Below are 20,291 nucleotides of genomic sequence, written 5' to 3'. Positions count from 1 at the left end.
CACCTTCCAAGGAGGACGGGTGAAAGTGAACTTTCTCCCCATCTCACTCCTGTCTATTTCTCTATCTAACCTTTAACAGATAATTCTACATTGTTTGGCATTATGGAGCTTGAATTAGCTGAAAATGGATAATAAAATGTAAATATGTTCCGAACATGGGCCCCTAAAATATTTCTTCCTGTGGCCTCCAAAATCCTTAAGATGACGCTGCGCTGAGCGTCATCTTAAGGATTCCAGGAAATGACTCCCACTGCTTTGATGATCTTTTAGGCCACACGTTTTAAACGGAAAACTACTCATTCAGAAGATGCATAATTTAACACAATTGATTTTCCATTTTTGACTACACTGCCATTGTGGTCCCGCTTACATTTACTTCACGCTTCGTCAATAGGAAGGTTTGAATAATTCAACTGAAAGTTCAATCAAGGTACACCGGGTTCTTTCGTGGCCCGGCTGAGTGTTCTTGCGCAAGCGTTCTGTGGGCGCACCAGATTCACCACCAACCTATGATTTATTCGTGGATCTAAAGTCAAGCTAAACCACCTTGGAAGCCCAGAGAGTTGATTGACAGATGCAGACGAAGAAAAAAAAAAGATGAAAAGAAAATGTACAGGCATCGGTAGGAACTCACCCTGAGGAATAAGGAGCCTGATTTAAAAAAGGTTATTTGCCAAGTCTGTGCCTAGTCCGTTCATACACAAGAGGTTCGGGTGACATCATAAACCACAAAAACAGAAACATTTTAGTGCAATCCTCCAAGAATGTACAAATAAATATTAGATTGAATTACTCCGAGTTCAGGTTGAAATTCTTCAGAATACGCGCTGACTCTCCCAGTTAAAACAACCTGCACCAGCACCCGGAGAGCGCTGCAAAATCATCCCTCACCTATCAATTTGCCCCTGAATTGTGTTCTCTCACTGGGATCAGTTCGCGTCAGTATAAGCTCTCTCCTTCTGCACAGACTTCTCCGTAATGTAATTCTTACAATTACGATTTTGCAGGCAAACTGAGATAGGAACATACAGATGTTCTCAGCGAAGCAGGCAAAATAGTATTTCGCCTGCTGGGGTGCCCCCCCATACACTTCAAGTAGGACATTTTTCGGGAGTTCTGTTGTAATGCGGCGCTGTCAATTGGTTGTGCCTTGAGGTTTCAGCCGTATCTCACCCTAGGGGAGTGTTCGTCCTCAGATGAGACCACCAATAAATACATTCCACAGTTATCACAACTCTTACCAGACATGTACTGTGAGGGATGCCTCCCCTGGACACCCTTTTACTCTGTATTCACAGTCTTAATGGGAGTCGAATGACTAGCCCATGGTATTGGTATCACACTGCTGCGTGCAGGGGAGATCTGTTTAAACATATGTTCCTTGTCAAAACAAATGACCCATTCAAAGTGTTAAAACGTGTACACAGCGCTTAATCTCTAAAAAAAAACATATAGGTGTTGGGGTCCGACTTTTCTCAGAACAGCCCACCTTTAAAGAAAGGGCACGACTGCAGAATAAACATTTCCACCTCCTGTACACACAGCATGGTATTGTCCGGGTGCACGCCTTTTTTGGCAGGCGGTATTTCAAGCTTTGGAATACGTCACAGGGAATACAGCTGTTGGTCCTGCCGGGATATGATCGGGGCGTCCCTCGTGTATGCCAGCGATGGGTGGCGCCGGGTCTTTTACTGGCTAAGGAGGGGGTTGCATTGCGGTGAATGAAGGGCCCCTACCCACAATCACAGACTGGCACGCTGTTATGGCATATTGCAACACGCACTCAGACGCATTCATGGCCGTATGCCGCCCCAAGCTCGCCCCAGGGATCTATGAGGATGGGGAGGGCTCAGTGGGTATGATATGGATGCATAGCTTGTAAAGGTTTGGTCCTGACCTCCAGTGGTTCACTGGGGAGTTGGTATTGTGTCGAACGTAAACATGGTACGGGCTCTTGGGAGTGCTTGTGAACTTTACCCCACTTTTTTTTACCTCACCTTTATATGGTTATTGGACCTCTACTGGAACCCCAATCTGTGATATCTGCATTGTGCCATGGAGTTTATCCTTTCCCACATTTGCTGTTTTAATGTATGAACTGCTTTATATGCTGATCCAATTCGTCACTCTCTTTGTGCCATCAATGTATTGTAGTAATTATTAATTTGCGCTAGCCTACTCTATAAGCAACCTTCCAAGTTGTGGTCTGATGCTGCTATGCTTATGTTTATAAAATGAAAATAAAGTTTAAAAAAACAATTCCACCTCCTTCCCCTTTTAACACTGGGTTATACTCTATATCCCTTAATCTCACTTTGCAAGTTATTTATTTCTTTTGTCTCTTTTTCACAGTTTTTCTTTATCGGCGACTTTTTATCAAATCTAACCTATCTCTATATCCCGATCTGCCCGCTGCCTCTACCACTGTGTTTCCTCTCGTACCCATGCTCTCTTTCATGTCAACTCTCCTGGCTTCTTAAACTTCCCAACCTTCAGCTCTCTCTTCGACATACTTCACTCTACCTCAATAATCTAGCTTATAGTTTCCCCTCTACTCTAGATTCATTGCACTTTTCTTCCAAACCTGCAATGTCACTACACAACCTGCTTGGTGGGGAGTGAAACCTACGCCCTGTTCCCACCCAACTTACCTATGGTTGCCCCATTCTACCATCTAAGACATCTCACCTACTGTCCTGGGTTCTCCTCAGAGCAAGGTCAAAGCAAGGACAATGAACAAGAACATTTGAACATCCGATATCTGACCTCTGACCCTCAGTCAGGCCTCCTCTGTATGACTAAGACTTGGCTAAGTGATGACCCGGCACCAATCCTATGCGAAGCCCTCCGCAGGGGCCACAAAATTATCTTGCAGAATCGTTGAAGACAAATGTGGAAACGTGAGGACAAAGAGAGGAGCTACAGTCATTATCCACATCCTGCAAAATACATTAGCGTTTATACCTCGCGGTAATGTAAATCCCTCCTTGCCTAATGTTCTCCTGTCCCGAGCTTCACATCCAATTTCTCCTTCTCTACAGGCCTCTATCATACAAACCTTCATTTGTTCACCCATTTCTAGTCTTTGTGATGCGATCATGTTAAACATCCTAACCCCTGCATACCGTGTGAGTTCCTTACCTGGGTTAACAAACATGCCCATATGCCTTCTGTCTAACGTAGAACCAAGGGAACTCATTTAGTTGATGTTTGGACCTACCACACTGCTAGGCACCCACTTGAGGCAACGTTTGCTAATCATAACCTCATTAAAGTGACTGACAAACATCATGTTACTTTGATCCTGTCATAATTCAGTTTAACCTCCACGTCTCTTCGACTCAGACAAAGTCTATCACTGCAAACAGTTTCTCAGCGTCTTCATTTAATTAACCTCTTCCTTACCTAACAACTCAACGATTTCAGTTCAGCAGTTTCATCATTAGCTGACATCCGTTGCTGACAGCATCACCCCCCTCAAGACTTTCATAATTTACCATCAATGTGGGAAAAATGGCTGGATAACACCAGACCTAAAATCCCTCCCACAAACAAAAGATCTTCCGCAAGACAATAGAGAAAGACAAACTTTATGAAAATTAATACTGCAGTATCATTCTGGAATCTGTAAAGCCACTGACAGAAAGGCAAAACTCTATAATGCTCCAGGAGAATCTCTGAATTTATTTGCCAAACTAAGGAACCTGATAACAATTGGCAAATGACAGAACTAAGGAACCTGATAACATAATTGTTAAATTACAGAATACAGAGTGTTATACCTCCAAAGTTACCCACTCTCCAGATATATGCGACACCCCGGCATAACACTTCCTTTTCAAACCTAACGGTCTAAAAAAACACCTTGAAGCAAGAACCAAGGAGCACATACAACTTGCCTCAAATCCTACTTTGATCTCTCAACCCATTGTACAACAGACTAATCTCCTCCGTCCTCTGTCTGAAGATGGATTCGCTAACCTAGCAAAAGCTTGTGGAGATCAATATAACTCCCATTCCCGTGTCCGGCACAATATTTATGCACATCCTTGTTAGTAGCTCATCAGCCATCCCAGCCAAAGCTACCATCAACCACTCTCTGTAACCAGGTTTATTCCTGAATGAAATCAAAACTACAGACATCAAATCCATAAAAAAAAAACAATTCTCTGATTCTACTATCCCTTCTATAGTCCAGTCTGCAATGGTTGAGTCCAAGGCAAGTGCTAGAAAGAACTGACTACTTTCAATTATCAGCCGTCATAGAAGAAAAGAACCTTCCCACTGACATCCAATCAGGAGTTCTTCCTCATCGGGGAACTGAATCAGCATTGATGGAGACATGAGACAACATCAAGACTAAGGTGGATTCAAATGGAGCAGCAGCTCCTCTACTATTGGACCTTTGTTCTGCCTTTGACTTGGTCCATCATCACAAATTGCTCTGAATACTTGAAACCACAGCAGTACATGCCACTGCCTTAACGGTATTGTTTCTTCCACTCTAACAGTTCCATCATGCTGCCATTACCAATCTTCTGCGCTGCTCCATTTCCCTAGACTCCTGGCATTCCTCAAGGATCCATCATCGCTCCCATCTTCATTAATTTATTATGTCACCCACTACTTTAGCTAATCTCCCTCCCCCTTTAACCACAACTCCTACTTTACACACGTCAGGCAAATTATACTAAAACAAGAAAAACCTTCTGAACTTCATTCCATGACATCGGTCAGTGCCTCTTTGTGGTTTACCACTGGGTACTAACAAACTGCCTTGAGATAAACATGCCAAAAACTAATGTACTAGCTAATTCGACCATCTATCAGCCATCCACTGTTGCCCAAAAAAGCCCTGTCCCAACTCACCAAGAACGAAAGCTAGGGGTGAAAACAGATTTCAACTGATCCCTTATGGCACAATTGAATCAAGTTATAAGTGGAACTTTTTACATGACGGGAGGCTTATGCTGAATTTTTCTTTACCTAGGTTCTCCAGAAGGGGTACGAGCCACCAACAGCTTATTCCTCCCCGCTCTAGACCACACCGACAGTATATATCTTGGTAACTCACTTGATGTGGCGTGGAAGCTACAGAGAATCTAGAACACAGGTGAAAGACAGTTCCTAAATTTCATTTCACCCACCTTACAATCTCTGCATAGGCTACCTGTGGCCAGCTACATCACATCCTAAGCAATATACATAGCAAATAAAGCAACCTATGGCTCTAAACCCCTTTTCCTTCAACATAAACAGATGAACTGTTCTTTGATCTACATTCACTTCACTCTGATCATCCATTCTTTCAAAAACTGATAGGAACTCTTTTCAAGTTGGCACAGTTATGGAACTCACTCACTAAAATAAGCATAATTTGTAACTGCAAGTATCTCAAATTTCAGGGAACAAATATTTGGCCCTTTTTATGCACATAACTACTATAATTTCCATGTAGGTGTCTGCATGCACAACTACTTCCGTTTACACACTACCCCTAAACAGCACATGGTACAATGCTGCCAGGCCATGTTTTGACCACATCTCCAAACCGCACACACCTCACTAACACCTCCCATATTGGCAGTTCTTTATATGGACAGACATGTCTAATGGGAGAGTACTGCTGGTTTCCTTCTGTGTGGTGTACATGGGTGACACTGCACACAAGTGGGTCTTCCCAACAGTGTTATGTTGGGCTCTATCTGTGTGGGGTTTATGTGAAGCAATGGCATGCTAGTAGGTCTCCTCTAGATGCTGCGGAATTGAGGGGTTCACGTAGGACTCCAGTCTGTCAGTAGGAAGAAGTTGTATGGTATGTCCAGGGGCGCACGACAAAGCCCCAGCTTCTCAGCACATTGTTTAGTGCTGTTGCTCTGCTTGAACAACAGGCATAATTAAAGGTAGACAAGAACCCACTTCTCTCAATCTATGCTATCAACTGGACTGGAAGAGCAGAAATGACCTCTGAAATCCAAGCCAATATTAAAACTCGCCATGAAATAAAACTGCAATTATTGGCGCCGGCATTGATTCTGTAATCATGGTTAAGAAATTCTACATATTAGAAAAAATTATAAATATATGAAAATGCACTCTAGTAGAAGTGACAGAGAGAAAGTCAGTAACAGAATACAAAGAACCACTGGGCATATTTTTATTTACTGATTCATATCTTTCCTTGTGTAGCGCCAGAATTCACACAACTGAGTTTTAGAAGTCGAAATAGGCCAGAAGAGTGCAGGACTTAAAGGAAGACCACGTGGCATATGGGGGCAACAACATAAACCATTTGACAATGGGAGAAAGCACGGTATCAACTATTTATACAGTAAGACATAAGGTAAATACACGGAAGTCGCTGGAAAAGTAGTATCAAAAGACCCTGGGCCATATTTATACTCCGTTTGCGCCGAAATTGCGTCGTTTTTTTTGACGCAATTTCGACGCAAAACTAACGCCAACTAACGCCATATTTATACTATGGCGTTAGAGGCGAATAGCGCCAAAGTTCCCGGAATGTGCGTCATTTTTTAGCGTGAACCCCTTCCTTGCGTTAATGATATGCAAGGGAGGCGTTCCCGTCTAAAAAATGACTCCCAGGCCTTTACGTGGTATTTATACTCCCGGGCAAAAGAGACGCCCGGGAGTTGGCGTGGCTAAAAACGGCGCATTTGCGCCACTTTTTAACGCCTGCTCAGGGCAGGCGTTAAGGGGCCTGTGGGCTCAAAATGAGCCCACAGGTGCCCTCCCATGCCCCCAGGGACCCCCCCTGCCACCCTTGCCCACCCCAGGAGGACCCCCAAGGATGGAGGGACCCACCCCAGGGACATTCAGGTAAGTTCAGGTAAGTATAATTTTTTATATTTTATATATTTTTTTGGTGGCATAGGGGGGCCTTATTTGTGCCCCCCTACATGCCACTATGCCCAATGACCATGCCCAGGGGACAGAAGTCCCCTGGGCATGGCCATTGGGCAAGGGGGCATGACTCCTATCTTTACAATGATAGGAGTCATGTTGATGGGGGATGGGCGTCGAAAATAAATGGCGCAAGTCGGGTTAAGACGATTTTTTCGACGTAACCTGACTTGCCCCATTTTAAGACGCCCATGCGCCATTTTCCCCCTACGCCGGCGCTGTCTGGTCTACGTGGTTTTTTCCCACGCAAACCAGGCAGCGCCGGTCTGATTGCGCCGTCTAACGCCATTCCATAAATACGGCGCCCGCATGGCGCTTCAGAATGGCGTTAGACGGCGCAAAACTTTTTGACGCTAAACTGCGTTAGCGCAGTTTAGCGTCAAAAAGTATAAATATGGGCCCCTTTTTTTCGTAAATAGATGAATGCAGGGAGGTTACAGGAGCGTTGAACAATGAGGGCAAAAAGCGCAAATCAACCGTGCAGGTTATTCAACAAGAGAAACAAGCACTATCACTTTAGCATTATAGAAACTTTTATCAAGCTAAATACAAAGGGGAATCTCATAGTGCAGAAGATAAAGCAGAGAAATGAAGGAATCTTTGTAGGAAGCTGGCTCTGTATATACTATATTAAAATGAGATATGGTGTGCACAGAGTCCAGGGCCCCTCAGAGGCTTAACCGAGGCTAAAGTAGATAATACTAATGCTCTCTTTTGTGGAAGTGTGGTCGAGCAGTTAGGCCTATCAGAGGGTAGTGCAAAGCATTTGTTGTACACACACGGGCAATAAAAAACAGCACACACTCAATGACTAACTCCAGGAAAATGTTTTTTATACAGCAAAAATATATTTTGTTACTTCATTTCTAGAACCACACAATTCAAGTTGCAGGGAAGTACATTAGCAATTAAGTATCCGACATATGTATAAATTCCACTTTGTTTCAATTTGGCAAGTTAAACGTTTTTCGAGAAAATTGCAAATATCTGTTTTGAAAGTTGACACCGCAATTTTCAGAAACAGTTCTAGGGGGAAAGAAAAGTTAGCACAGTTTCAGGGTAAGTACAAGACTTACAGTTCCAGCCAGTCTAGAAACCCCATGGGGTCAGAAACTTGTCTCTTAATGGCAGGCTGGCACAGACACTTAGTCCTGCACTAAAGTATTGGGTGAAATACAGGGGGCATATCTAAGAGGCCCTCTTGGTGCATTTTTCAATAAATCCAACACTGGCATCAGTGTGGGTTTATTGGGCTGAGAAGTTTGATACCAAATTTCCCTGCTTCAGTGAAGCCATTATGGAGCTGTGGAGTTTGTAATGACAAACTCCCAGCCCATATACTCAGTATAGCCACAGTGCATTTACAATGTCTAAGAATGGACTTAGACACTGTAGGGGCATATTGCTAATGAAACTATTCCCTCACATGTGGGATAGTGCACCCTGCCTGTGGGCTGTAAAGCCTGCTAGAGGGATGACTTACGTATGCACAGGCAGTAGTTTGTGGGCATGGCACCCTAAGGGGGATGCCATGTTGACTTTACCTTTTTCTCCCCACCAGCACATAAGCTGCATTGGCAATGTGCATGTGTTTGGTGAGGGTTCCATTAGGGTGTCACAATATATGCTGCAGCCCTTAGGGACCCTCCCTGGTCACAGGGCCCTTGGTGCCATTGGTACCTTTCACAAGGGACTTAGCTGCGGGCCAGGTGTGTGCCAATTGTGGAACAATGGTACAGTTTTAGGGAAATAACTCCGGTGTTGGGGCCTGGTTAGCAGGATGCAAGCACACACTTAGTCAAGTTGGCATCAGATATCAGGGAAAAAGTGGTGGGGGTTACTGCAAACAAGGAACCAGTTTCCTACAATCACAGCTTAATTAAAGATACATCTTTGAAGACAAATTGATCAAGCAGAATGAGGAAGTAGATTAAGAGAGAGAGAAGAGTGTATCATGAAACTTGGCCATCACAGAAATTTAGAAAACAGAGAGCAGGGAGCTGGATTGGGATGGTACACCATAAGCATAACATCAAGTAGCAGGTGTGTATGTTTCACAAGGAGCATGTTCTTAAGACGGGATTTAAAAGTTTTAAAAAATGGAGCATTCCTGCTATGAGGAAGAAGGGGCATTACTAAATGTGGGAGTATTTCCAGAGATAGATCTGTAAAGCGAGGACTGCTTAAAATGTTGAGTAGAGAGAGACAGTGGTGGCAGCCACAAATATCAAGGGGAGGGGTGAGAAGACAGGGATGGGCAGACAAATAATAAAATGTAAAAAAAAAAAAAAAGACGTACTGTTCCCGCTGATGACGACGACTCCTGCCGCCTCACCCGTCACCCCTATCCTGGTGTCCCAGTATTGCCTCTGCTTTCATGATAAACCTAGCATGAAAACAGCACCAGGACTGGTCTAAGCAGCAGTGTCTGCCACTCAGACACTGCCCTGGAGCCTGTGCAGTTTCTCCAGCCCGGCTGTTCAACACAACCTAAGTGCACATGTGTGTTTGGCCAGCCGTCTTAGGCCGTTCAAACACACATGCACACATAGTGCACTCGATTCCTCATCCCACCTCCCATGACCCCACCCCTTCCTTCACATGCTGGCTGACCCAGCAGCTGAAAAATAAAACGATATTGAAGTATCATTTTATTTTTCTGCTGCTGGCTCTTAGCCAGGGAGCCGACGCTACTGAGGAGGAGCCACCCCTGGAGAGAGATCTTTTGCAATTGCAGCATAGAGTGTGATAGCCCCCAGAAAGGAACTGCTTCTTTGGAAGGTATTTAGGAGTCTGTTCAGAGCTGTGTACAAAAGGAAGCAGTTTCCATGAAGCAGAAGGCCTTGATTGGAAGTCATTTATAGCATGCAAGAATGGGGCGGTGTGCTCCTGTTTTGGGGTGTTTTTAAAGCATTTTCATTCAACATCTCGATTATACTTTGAGATATGGATCACATATGCTGCAGGTAGTTGATGTCATAATATTTGCTATTGTTTTCATTCATTATAAACCAAACAAGTATAACTTTAGAAGATAATAGGAAACCTGTTTTCCAGTGATCACAAGAATCCTAGCTGCGGCATGAACAACACTAACGGGAGTGATGCTGCTTTCCTGCAGACAGGTATGGAGGGCAGATCCATGGTGATGTAGCTTCACCTGCAAGTTTCAAATCCTGAAACAGAGTATATGTTTCAATTTCTTGAGTTTATGGTGACAGAGTCTGGCAGAACTGGCCACACATTGGATGTGTATTTTGAGGTTTATGTTTGAGTTGAGATGAAAGTTAAGACTTTAGTAGTGGCCACCAATCTGGGAGTGATGTCTGCCTACTTTAAAGATTCCAGCCAGAATAAATTGGCTACTGGGTCAGAGTTAGAGAGAAAAAAAGTCTGTCTTTAAAGCATTGCATTTTAGAAGTGTTAATGCTGTGCAGTTAGGATTTTGTATTGGGGCCACGTGAATCAAATTTGAAATAGTGGCTATCATCTGCATATTTAAGAAATAAGATGGCAACAGAATTAGGCAGTTCACCCAAATGTTCAACATAAAGGCTGAATAAAATGGTACTAAGATCGAACCCTGACGGACATTGCAAGAGATGCAGTGGGATAAGAAAAGAAGGGATCAGTTTGCACAGTTGAGGGTGCTCTGAGAGGTGACTAAATGGTCCCCTCCGGGATCATCTTATTTGTCAGAAAGTTCAGGATAAAGTGATTTATTGTATTGAATGTCACGACTAGGGGCAGCCTTCATCACATGTGAGGAGGACATAATCACTCACCATTGATGTTGAGGATACAGGAATGTTACCTGTCTTGAAATCAGATTCAAAAGTGCCCAGAATATGCCATTTTCTTACTCTATCTGGAGGAGATACATTACTCAGTAACCTTAGCAATAAGGATGACACCACAGCTAAGGTGGTAGTTGTCAACATATGAGAGAGCAAGATTAGATTTTTGAAGAGGGTTTGATGCTTGCAACATAGAGATACACCAGCAGAACACCATTTTGACAAGATAAGTTGGTGAGGACCAGCCAATAAGGGAAAAAGACTAGAAGATGGGGCCATATTTACTAATCTTTCACACAAGGCACCAAGCACAGTTTCTGTGCTGCCTTACATGAAAGGGAGAGAGCGGAACTGACCCATTTTTACAGAGATGTGGAAGAGTTCTGCACTCTCCTTGTCCTGACGTACTCTGTGCAGCCTAGCTCCAATGCAGGCACCCTTGCACAGAAGTGCAACAGTGCCTGCCCTATTCGCAGGATGTTTTTGTGTATGAAGGGTTCACTTCCCTGAGGAAAAAAACAATCTTTTGAGGCATTTTCCTCTTTCCTTGTGTGATGTGGAATACATTACACTTAGAAGGAGGAAGTAATGAGCAGAAATAAAGATATTTCTCCTTTTTACACGTACTGAGGAAAGCATAGCATTTTTATGCATTTCCAAGTTTACTACCGTTAGTAAATCTGTGAATGTGCCAACATCCATAGGCGGTTGCATGGGAAAGCCCATGTTCCATTCATGGAACACCTCTCAGACACAATTTCTTTACCAAGCCCGCAAGGTGGCACAAATCGCCCTTTGTGTGGCTTAGTAAATCACAATTAAGGATTTGCATCACACAAGGAGAACACAAGTCCTTAGTAAATCTGGGCTATAAATTAATCTTTGGCCAGCAAAGGAGTGATCGAGTAATCTGAGTACAAAGAATGTTTTATTCTAGAGACATATCTTCAGGGATGGGAGAGAAAGAATTGGTTTGGTGCAAAGATAGGTAACTGCTTTGATTCTCTCGGCATAGCAGCAGGTAGTCATGGCTCCACTTGTACTCTCTTTTAGTATGAGCCTGCATAATAACTGGAATAAGGAAATACGTGGACAAGCAGTTTTGAAGCAATCTTGCTTGGCGTTGAAAAGTTCATGATTTGCTTTGCAAATATTTACTGTACAGATGAAGGAGGCCATTAGTTGAACAAAAGCTAGTTCAGAAGTGATCAGGTCAGAGGATATATTCAGCCTGATCATGAAAATCCCCCAGAAGCATGGTGTCAAAGGGTGAGAAGGAGGACACAGGTGAAGAGTTCAAGGAGCTCATTTAAGAAAGTGAAATTGTTCCCTGGTGGTTGATAGAGTGTGACATATCTCAGTCTGCTCATGTTAGTAAGGAAGACATCAACATAAAGGGGTTTACAAAGGGAAAACAATAGTGTGAGAATAAGCAAACAAGACAGATTACTTTGTGGATGATTGCAACCCCTCCCCATTTCCCCATTGATCCTGTCTGAAGATAAATTAGTTGAGTGGTTAAGAATGACTATGAGGGGGATCAGCGGAGTGGTTGAGCATGGTTTCAATAAAGAAAGTGGTTATCAAGACCATGAATGAGTATTGTGGTAGAGATGTTGGAGCAATTAGAAACTGCAAATCTAGGTTTGAGGACAGCACAGTTCAAAGTAAAAGAGAGCCTAGAGTTAGGGGACAAGGGATTGCGACATACATCAATCTTGATGACATTTACTGGATGGGATCTTCTAGTAGGGAACTGGTGTTTTATATGGTGCTAGATCATGGTATTTCAGCAGCTATAAATGGACCAGATGCAACTACTGGAGGGTGGAAATGTTGCATCCAGGGGAATCAGACCAAAGTGGTAAGTGTAGCCTGGTAAGACTCAGGGTTGTAGATTAGTGATTAAGCAGCTATATGGTGTTTGGGTAGCTGAGCTGTTTTCTAGCAGCTATGGTGTAAAATGACAAGACAGCAAATTAGTAATTAGGGAGCGACAGTACCAACATTGTATGTATGTATGCATACATGTTTGTATATGCTATTGCCATAGCGCAAACCTAGCCAAAAGGCAGTGGGAACTGCACAGGGTCAAATACAAGCTTAAAGTCAATGAGTGATAGGGTTGTGAAAGTTTAATGCAATGTGATGTAGTGTTCTATAAAGTGTTGAGTTTTCAACTCTTTCTTAAATTGAAGCGGTGTTGGGGTGGTCCTGATGGATACAGGAATGTTGTTTCAGATTCTAAGACCCAGATGTAGCAAGCCTTTTGCGCCTCGCAAACGGCGAAAAACGCAGTTTGCGAGGCGAAAAAGCCTTGTCGCGATGCACAACCTCAAATTGCTGGTCGGTACCGACTCGCAATTTGAGGCTGCGACTCGCAAATAGGAAGGGGTGTTCCCTTCCTATTTGCGACCGCATCGCCATGCAGAGTTGGTTTGTGACCGCAAATGCGGTCGCAAACCAACTCGCAGTTACCATCCACTTGAAGTGGATGGTAACTCATTTGCAAAAGGGAAGGGGTCCCCACGGGACCCCTTCCCCTTTGTGAATGCCAAAAAAAATATTTTTTCAGAGCAGGCAGTGGTCCTGTGGACCACTGCCTACTCTGAAAAAAACGAAACTAAATGGTTTCGGTATTTTTTCTTTTTGCAGATTGTTTTCCTTTAAGGAAAACGGGCTGCAAAAAAAAAAAAAAAAAACTGCTTTATTTAAAAGCAGTCACAGACATGGTGGTCTGCTGTCTCCAACAGGCCACCATCCCTGTGAGTGCCTGGACTCGCTATGGGGTCGCAAACTGCGACCCACCTCATTAATATTCATGAGGTGGGTCTTTGCGACCCCATAGCGAGTCGCAGAAGGTGTCTGAGACACCTTTCTGCATTTCATTTTGCGAGTTGCAAATTGCGAGTCGCTAGTACTCGCAATTTGCAACTCGCAAAATGAAACCTACCTACATCTGGCCCTAAGTGCCTACATGGAAAAGGCCTGCTGCCTTGTTTCTTCTTATTTACACTTCTTAGCCTTTAGTCTGATGGAGTCCTGTCTGCGGGAGGGCCAAGAACACCAGAGATGGTGAACTTTTCTGCAAGACAAGCAGAGGTGCTGATTGTGATGGCTTTGTAAATGTTGCAGTGGGTTTTGAACATGGTGTGGGCCAACAAGCGTTAACATCAATGTATAAACATTCTAATGCTAACAGAAAGGTCAGTGTGTAGGTAAGCTTTGAGCAATTCCAGCATTACAACATAAGTGAGTGTGCAATGAGGTACAAGGTATTGACCAATGGTCGATGCTAGCACTATAAGTCAAGGTGCAACGTAGCAAAATGATTTAGACTTGAGGAATGAGCCTTGGCTTTAAAATAATTATAAAGATGATGGTCTTGTACTTTTTCCACCTTTGGGTGGAATAGGGAGACTTGGTGCATCTCGGCTGTCAAAAGTATAAATTTGTTCTATGAAATGCTTGCAATGTTCTAAACAGCATTTTGGCATTTTGTACACCAGATGAAGATGAAGGACATTCAGTACCGGATCAAGAGAAACATGCAAATCTAGGAACATCTGCTGTGAAAGGATTGTGTTATTTATAGCACTAGTCGATCATAATACGAAGAAGGTAACTCTGTTAAGTGCTAATTTGTCTCTATCTCTGGACCTGTGCCTTTATCTTTTATGCATATCCAAATTTCCAAAAAAATGGAAGCACATTCAAGCACAAAGACTGCAATCTCATCAATGCTATGACCACGCATTACATTGCATTTTGTCGTTTATATGTGTGTGTAAATAAATAAATAAATCTATATATACTCATATATATATTACCTCCTACTGGCAGTTATAGTTCGGACCACTTTTTCCATAGACAGAGCGTTTTTTGTTTTGCCAATAACTCTGGCACTGTTTGACGAATCTTCACCAAATGTTCAAAACTTATACTTCAGTTTCAAACTTCCACATGGGCTTCGATTCACCAAAATGCGAGGGGTAGTGGAAGGGACATCACATACACGCTGACCCTAATGACATCACAAAAAGTGACAACACATGACCTCTGACCATGATTATTTCCAGGAAGGCATGTCACATGACCCTAACGTCACATCACAACAATTGAGGATTTGCATTGGAAAGCATCACAAAGTAGCGCAAAATTGTGCTGTGCGCTTCTTTGCATTATTTTGTATCAAGGGAGTGTTCCATGGATGGTGAATGGGTGTTACTGTGCAATCAAAAATGGATTTTGACTAAAATCCTTATCGACAAAGATTGGTAGACAGGAATTTGTGCAAAAATCTTATGCCTCCTTGAGGCAGGCGTATCAAGGAGAAATGTTTTCATTACTTCTTGTTTTTCCAACTTTGCATGTGTATTCCATTGTAGAGCACACATGCAAAGTGGGAAAAGCCTTAAAACATAGTTTTTTTGTACTGAATGGGACCCATTCTAGTGCAAAACCTATGCTTTAAAAAATGAATCCACTTTGTATTCTGGCACAAGGTTATGTGCATTTGCGCATGGCTGCCAAAAGTTGCCGTGCACAGGCAGAGAAAAAGTGCACCACACCTTATTAGATGAGGCGCATTTTTACTCTCCCTGGTTGATGCAAGGCAGAGCAGAACCTTTGGTGCAGTGTTGCCTTGCATCAAAGAGTTGTAAATCCGGGCCTCAATCTCACACAATCTCACTCGCTACCTTTCAGGTGACTCTCACTCACTTTCACTCACACACCCACGATCACACATTCAGAAACATTTTCTCACTTAAACACACTCTCATCCGCAAGCACACATACAACATACATATAAAACCATTTTTACTTTCCATAGCTGCCACCATAGGTCTTGAGTGTGCTCCATTTTTTATTACACTGATAGTGAATTAAAAAAAAATTATTCACTATTAGTATGAAGAAAAACAGGCAGACATTAAAGAATACGGAGCCCCTGTGTTCTTGGCACTAATTTCGCCACCTCTGGAGCCAGGGGTTGCAAAGGCCGTGCCGGGGTTGCAAGGGGTAAGACAGAGGTTGCAGCTATTTTTGTTTTTAAAAAGAATACATATATTTTAAAAAATTACTAGTTTGTCAGTTAATGGAAAGTCTTATATCCTTCGTTCCAAAAATTATATACTTAACTTCATTACTTGCTTGAATAATTTCACACATAAAACAGGCACCCAGAAGAAATTAATAGGTGTCTAATAAGATCAAAAGTATTAAAATAATAATCTAATATAGCGTCTTAATGAATTTTCTATTCCAATGTGAAAAATTCCTACTATATAGTCATATGTTGTGCCCAGTCACCTGGGTTTACAGGGGTGCCCGCTTTGACTACTTTAGTTGCATCGGCAATTACAGGCACTTCGAACTGGTTCACATTTATTGCAACTAATTTCTGACAAAAGGTAACGTCCTCCAGACTTTATTTAGTATGTGTGCATTGATATGTGTGTCTGTTGGTCTGTGTGCATGAATAGCCACTGCCTGGTTCCCTGTTGGACTTTGAGTATGCTTAGCTTCATGTCTACTCGTCTGTGAGCCACAGGAGCTTGTATGCCTGTTGGTTTGTGGTCGCGGGTTCCTGTTTGTCCCTAGGGATGTGCGCATGTATGCCCACTACCTCTAGGCCTTTTGGTCTATGTTCATGGCACCTGTGTGTTTGTGTGGAATAGGGGCTATATATCTATTGGTCGCTGCGCATGGTTAGGTGATAAGCAATGCGTGTTTTGTGTCTGTTTGTTTGCGTGTGGGTAACTCGCCTATGCTTTGAACAGAGTTCTGACTTTTTTTCAATTCCCAGTTATCCTAGAAACTCGGCATTTCTGCGTGTGGAGACGTAACAGCTGTACATTTCTCCATGCGCAAATTTGACACCAATGCGCATTTTCACATGAAGACTTATTTTTTGTTTTGCATCTCAATGGGGAAAATATTTTTCTAGTGAAAAAAAAAAATCGTTCTCCTATAGTTCCTTTAATTTTGTGGGTTCTCCTTTCCCATTCGCAGCCTGAAAGGTCATTTACATGTGACTGCAAAGATTTGGCAAACACTCACTAATGGGTCAATTAACTAATGGGTCAATTTCTGTGAATTCGACAACTTTTCTGGTGAGATATTTCACAAACTAATTCCACAATATTGTGAGAGTTTCAGCGCGAGCAAATACTATTTGCGACGAAAACAAAATGCATTCATTTGCACAGATACATTTGGGATTGGAGCCTAACTCACGCATTTCACCTGTGAAGAGAGGGGCATTTTTCTCTTTTCGGGCGAGGCCTTTATTAGAAGTCATAACAGCGACCAGTTTGTTCCATTTATTTATTCAATAAAAGCCATTGTCTTTGAAAAATGCCTCATTAATTCGCTTTCTTTACAACTTGACCTCTTGCATTTGTCTCTCCCTTTCTCACATATTGCTCCAGCTGTGGTGGAAATGAGCCGTCATGCACAGATATCCTATTTTTGGCTTTCTCAAGTTTTAAAAGAGATTACCAAAGTAGTCATTGCAATCACTGAAATAAACAGTATATACTGATATAAACGATAGCTCCCAATTGTCTTTTGCTGCATCCAGCCCAACAAGGGCACACAGTGCAAGGAAAATAATAAGGGATGTAATTAATCATAAGCAAGTCACAATGACGTCACCTGTAGGGACGCCAAAGGAAGTGATGTAAATCCCATAATAATTCTCACTTAAACGTTCAAGGGTCTATGTTTCAAAAACAACAAATAAACAATCACAAAAGAATGTGAAAATAATATTTTTTATTTTACTTTTATACATCACGTGTATTTTTCCACTTCTTAGTTTGTAATTAAGCTTGGGAAAGGCTGAAAGTGACACAATCTTTAAACAGACACGTGAAGCTTGGAAATTACATGTTTAGACTGCTTTTAGTAAATAAGTAAGATGTGCTGTCAATGTGTGTTTGGTTACTGCTGGTGTCCTGTGTCCAGCAGCAAAGCACAAAGATGCTTTACGTTTGCAGTGTATTTAGCAATATAATGATTAACTTTCTCAAGTTCTCTGTTGCTCTGACAAGAGATTACAAGGTAACTGCTCCTGGAGCATTCTCACAAAGGGGGTGTTATCAGAGGGGTGGGGTTGACAAACATTCTGAGGACACTGTTTGCAAATGCAGGCAGCTGCAGTGCTATGCACAAGGTGACACCTCAAACTCAGGCTAAGGGGAACAGAGTCCCCTTCCTAAAAACAGTGGGGGGAATCCGTCCACCCGCTGCCCTGGTTCCAACCCTCTTATAGGGGGTTTGTCTATAGACGCTGAAGTCGCATTTATAAAAACAGTGGGGAACCCTGTCCTCCTACTACCCTGACTCCAACCCTCTTTAAAAATTGCTACTAAAATAGGGCGCACAAAGGCTGCGCATGGCGTCAAATCCGCCTGCAACAGAGTCACTCAAGCCCCCCGCACATTTTAACAAGTTCCCCTTGGCTCCTTTGAGAAGTAATCACGGCACAGCTTAGAGTGAGGCAGTATTAGTGCTGGGTAATACCCCTTCAGAGCAGCTCATCGTGAGAGGTCTTCTGCAGATTAGAGGCACCAACAACTCTGCGCAAACCCCACAGGAGCTCTGCAATGGGCTCCCGCCTCTGGCTTGAAAACAGCTGGAAAACAGGCAGCAAACCACCTCCTTAGAAAGAAAGAGAAACCTCTGCCATGTACTGCCCTACCAATGGCATCTACGATTTTTGAGTGATGCCTGTTTCCTACTGACTAAACCACATTGAAAGTGAGGTTATCTGAGGTACTTCAAAGGAGATGTTTCTAACACTAGCAGTGACAAGCAACAAATATAACTAGATTATGACATCATTCTGAGCCTTTGCTTGGAATCGCTAGATCTAAAAAAAAGCCTGAATTTCGTACAAAATTCACTCCCACTTCTGCTTGTGGCTTCAGCCTGAGCTTAATCCCTCTATTAAGCAGGGTGTGGGATATCATGGAAATGTCTGTTTTTCCCATGCATGCCAACATTTTGGAACAGATAAAAGGGATATTCCCAGAAAACACCATCATTTTATACTAAAAGATCGGGGAGGGTGCCACCTAATTTAGGAGTATTGGCCTATAAATTATTACAGCTGCAGTTCAGAGGCAGCTTCAAGAGTGGAGACACAGGAGTAATGGTGGCCCAACAATCAGATCTCAGTCACTGATGACAGAAGTCGGTTTGCTAACACAACAACATTAATGACGAAACACACCTTCAAATTGTTAGTCTAGTCCAAAACCACAGAACTGTCTCTGTTTCTCATCATATGCACCATTGAAGATGGAGTGTGTGTGTGTGTGTGTTGGCAGGGGTGGGTTAAGTGCATGCTTTTTGTTTGAAAACCTCCTTGGAGTAAGTAGGGATGAGTGTGGTATATACGCACAAAAACCCAACATTCTGTAGTTGTCTTTCTGCACTCCCTTGTTCAACAGTGCTCAGAAGCTACAGGAAACTTTGACAAGAGCATCAAAGTGAGTGGCTTGGAAACTGTCATGTGAAGTGTCACTGCAAAAGAGTGAAACTCGAATCACGGTCAGCACAACTTGCTCTTCCTGTAGGAAAAGTAGAACATTCAATAAGTACCTTTCCATAAGCTAATGTGAAACAAGGGTGTATGACAAACACCCTGGATCTTCGGTAAATCCATGCCCCAGACACAAGAAAAGTGCGCTACACGACACAAAGTACCCCCCTCCGTGGTGCAAGGCCGAGGCACTGACCTGCAGTTGGGTTTCCAGAAGCGGCAAGCCCGGCTCGCTGGTTAACCACTCGTACGTGCCCCTGCCAGCATGTCCAAATTTCCTCCAGCTGCTGCCTAAAAGCCACCTCATGCTGTCATTAACCCGGTAGTCCGCCTGAGCCAGCGCGTCCATCTCCTCGCCGCGCTCTCCATCCCCGAGTGACGCCTCCCCTTCCCCACCCATGGCTCTCAGCCCTGATCCCAGCCGGGATGCTCGCAGCTAATGATCACTGATATGACTTCCCTCTTATTATAAACAAGAGTGAGACAGAGAGAGAGGGAGGGGGGAAAGGCAAGATCGTCAGGGCTACTCTGAGCATCCAAGTCAATCTCTCTGGATTTGCTACTGTGGCCTACATTAGCAGGCAAGCTGGCATCAGGTATCAGCGAGGCCGAGCTTTGATTGCAGAAATCTCTGCATTAGGATTATTAAAGGAGAATTTGTGCACGAATTCGATGGCGCACGGTCCGGAGACAGAGTCTAAATTTAGAAGTTAAGCAAAGAACACGCTAAAAAACAAAAAAGGTCTCCCACTCCTTGGACTCAGCCCACATCGCGTTTTAAGGCGCACGTTTTCCGCCCACGTTTTTCTGCCCACTCCGAAAGTGGCAGAAAGATAATCTCTCTGTGGCTCTGCTGGGATGTACAGGGAGGGTCAAGGGCATGCCAGCTGGATCTCGCACTAAATTATTTAGAAGCATTAGCATTTAGATGTTAATGATAAATCTGCCGAAGGCTTTTAGCCGTAAAAGAGATGCGTCACTGGAAACATGCAATTGTTTTCCCCTACCCAAAGAGACAA

At 43.2% G+C, this 20,291-nt stretch overlaps 1 protein-coding gene across 1 annotated transcript in view; it reads right to left on the bottom strand.

Moving 5' to 3' along the window:
* SMIM28 (small integral membrane protein 28) overlaps positions 1–19,660 on the bottom strand; it is a 120,813-nt gene extending 101,153 nt beyond the window's left edge. The window contains exon 1 of the mRNA XM_069236722.1: positions 19,469–19,660. Within this exon, the coding sequence (XP_069092823.1) occupies positions 19,469–19,621 (153 nt within the window). The 5' untranslated portion in view covers positions 19,622–19,660. The remainder of the gene's footprint in view (positions 1–19,468) is intronic.
* Between the last annotated feature and the right edge of the window lie 631 nt (positions 19,661–20,291).

This window comes from Pleurodeles waltl, chromosome 5 (assembly GCF_031143425.1).
Source record: "Pleurodeles waltl isolate 20211129_DDA chromosome 5, aPleWal1.hap1.20221129, whole genome shotgun sequence".
Lineage (NCBI taxonomy): Eukaryota > Metazoa > Chordata > Amphibia > Caudata > Salamandridae > Pleurodeles > Pleurodeles waltl.
The sequence above is the reverse complement of the archived record's forward strand: the minus strand, read 5'-3'. Positions and strand labels throughout refer to the sequence as shown.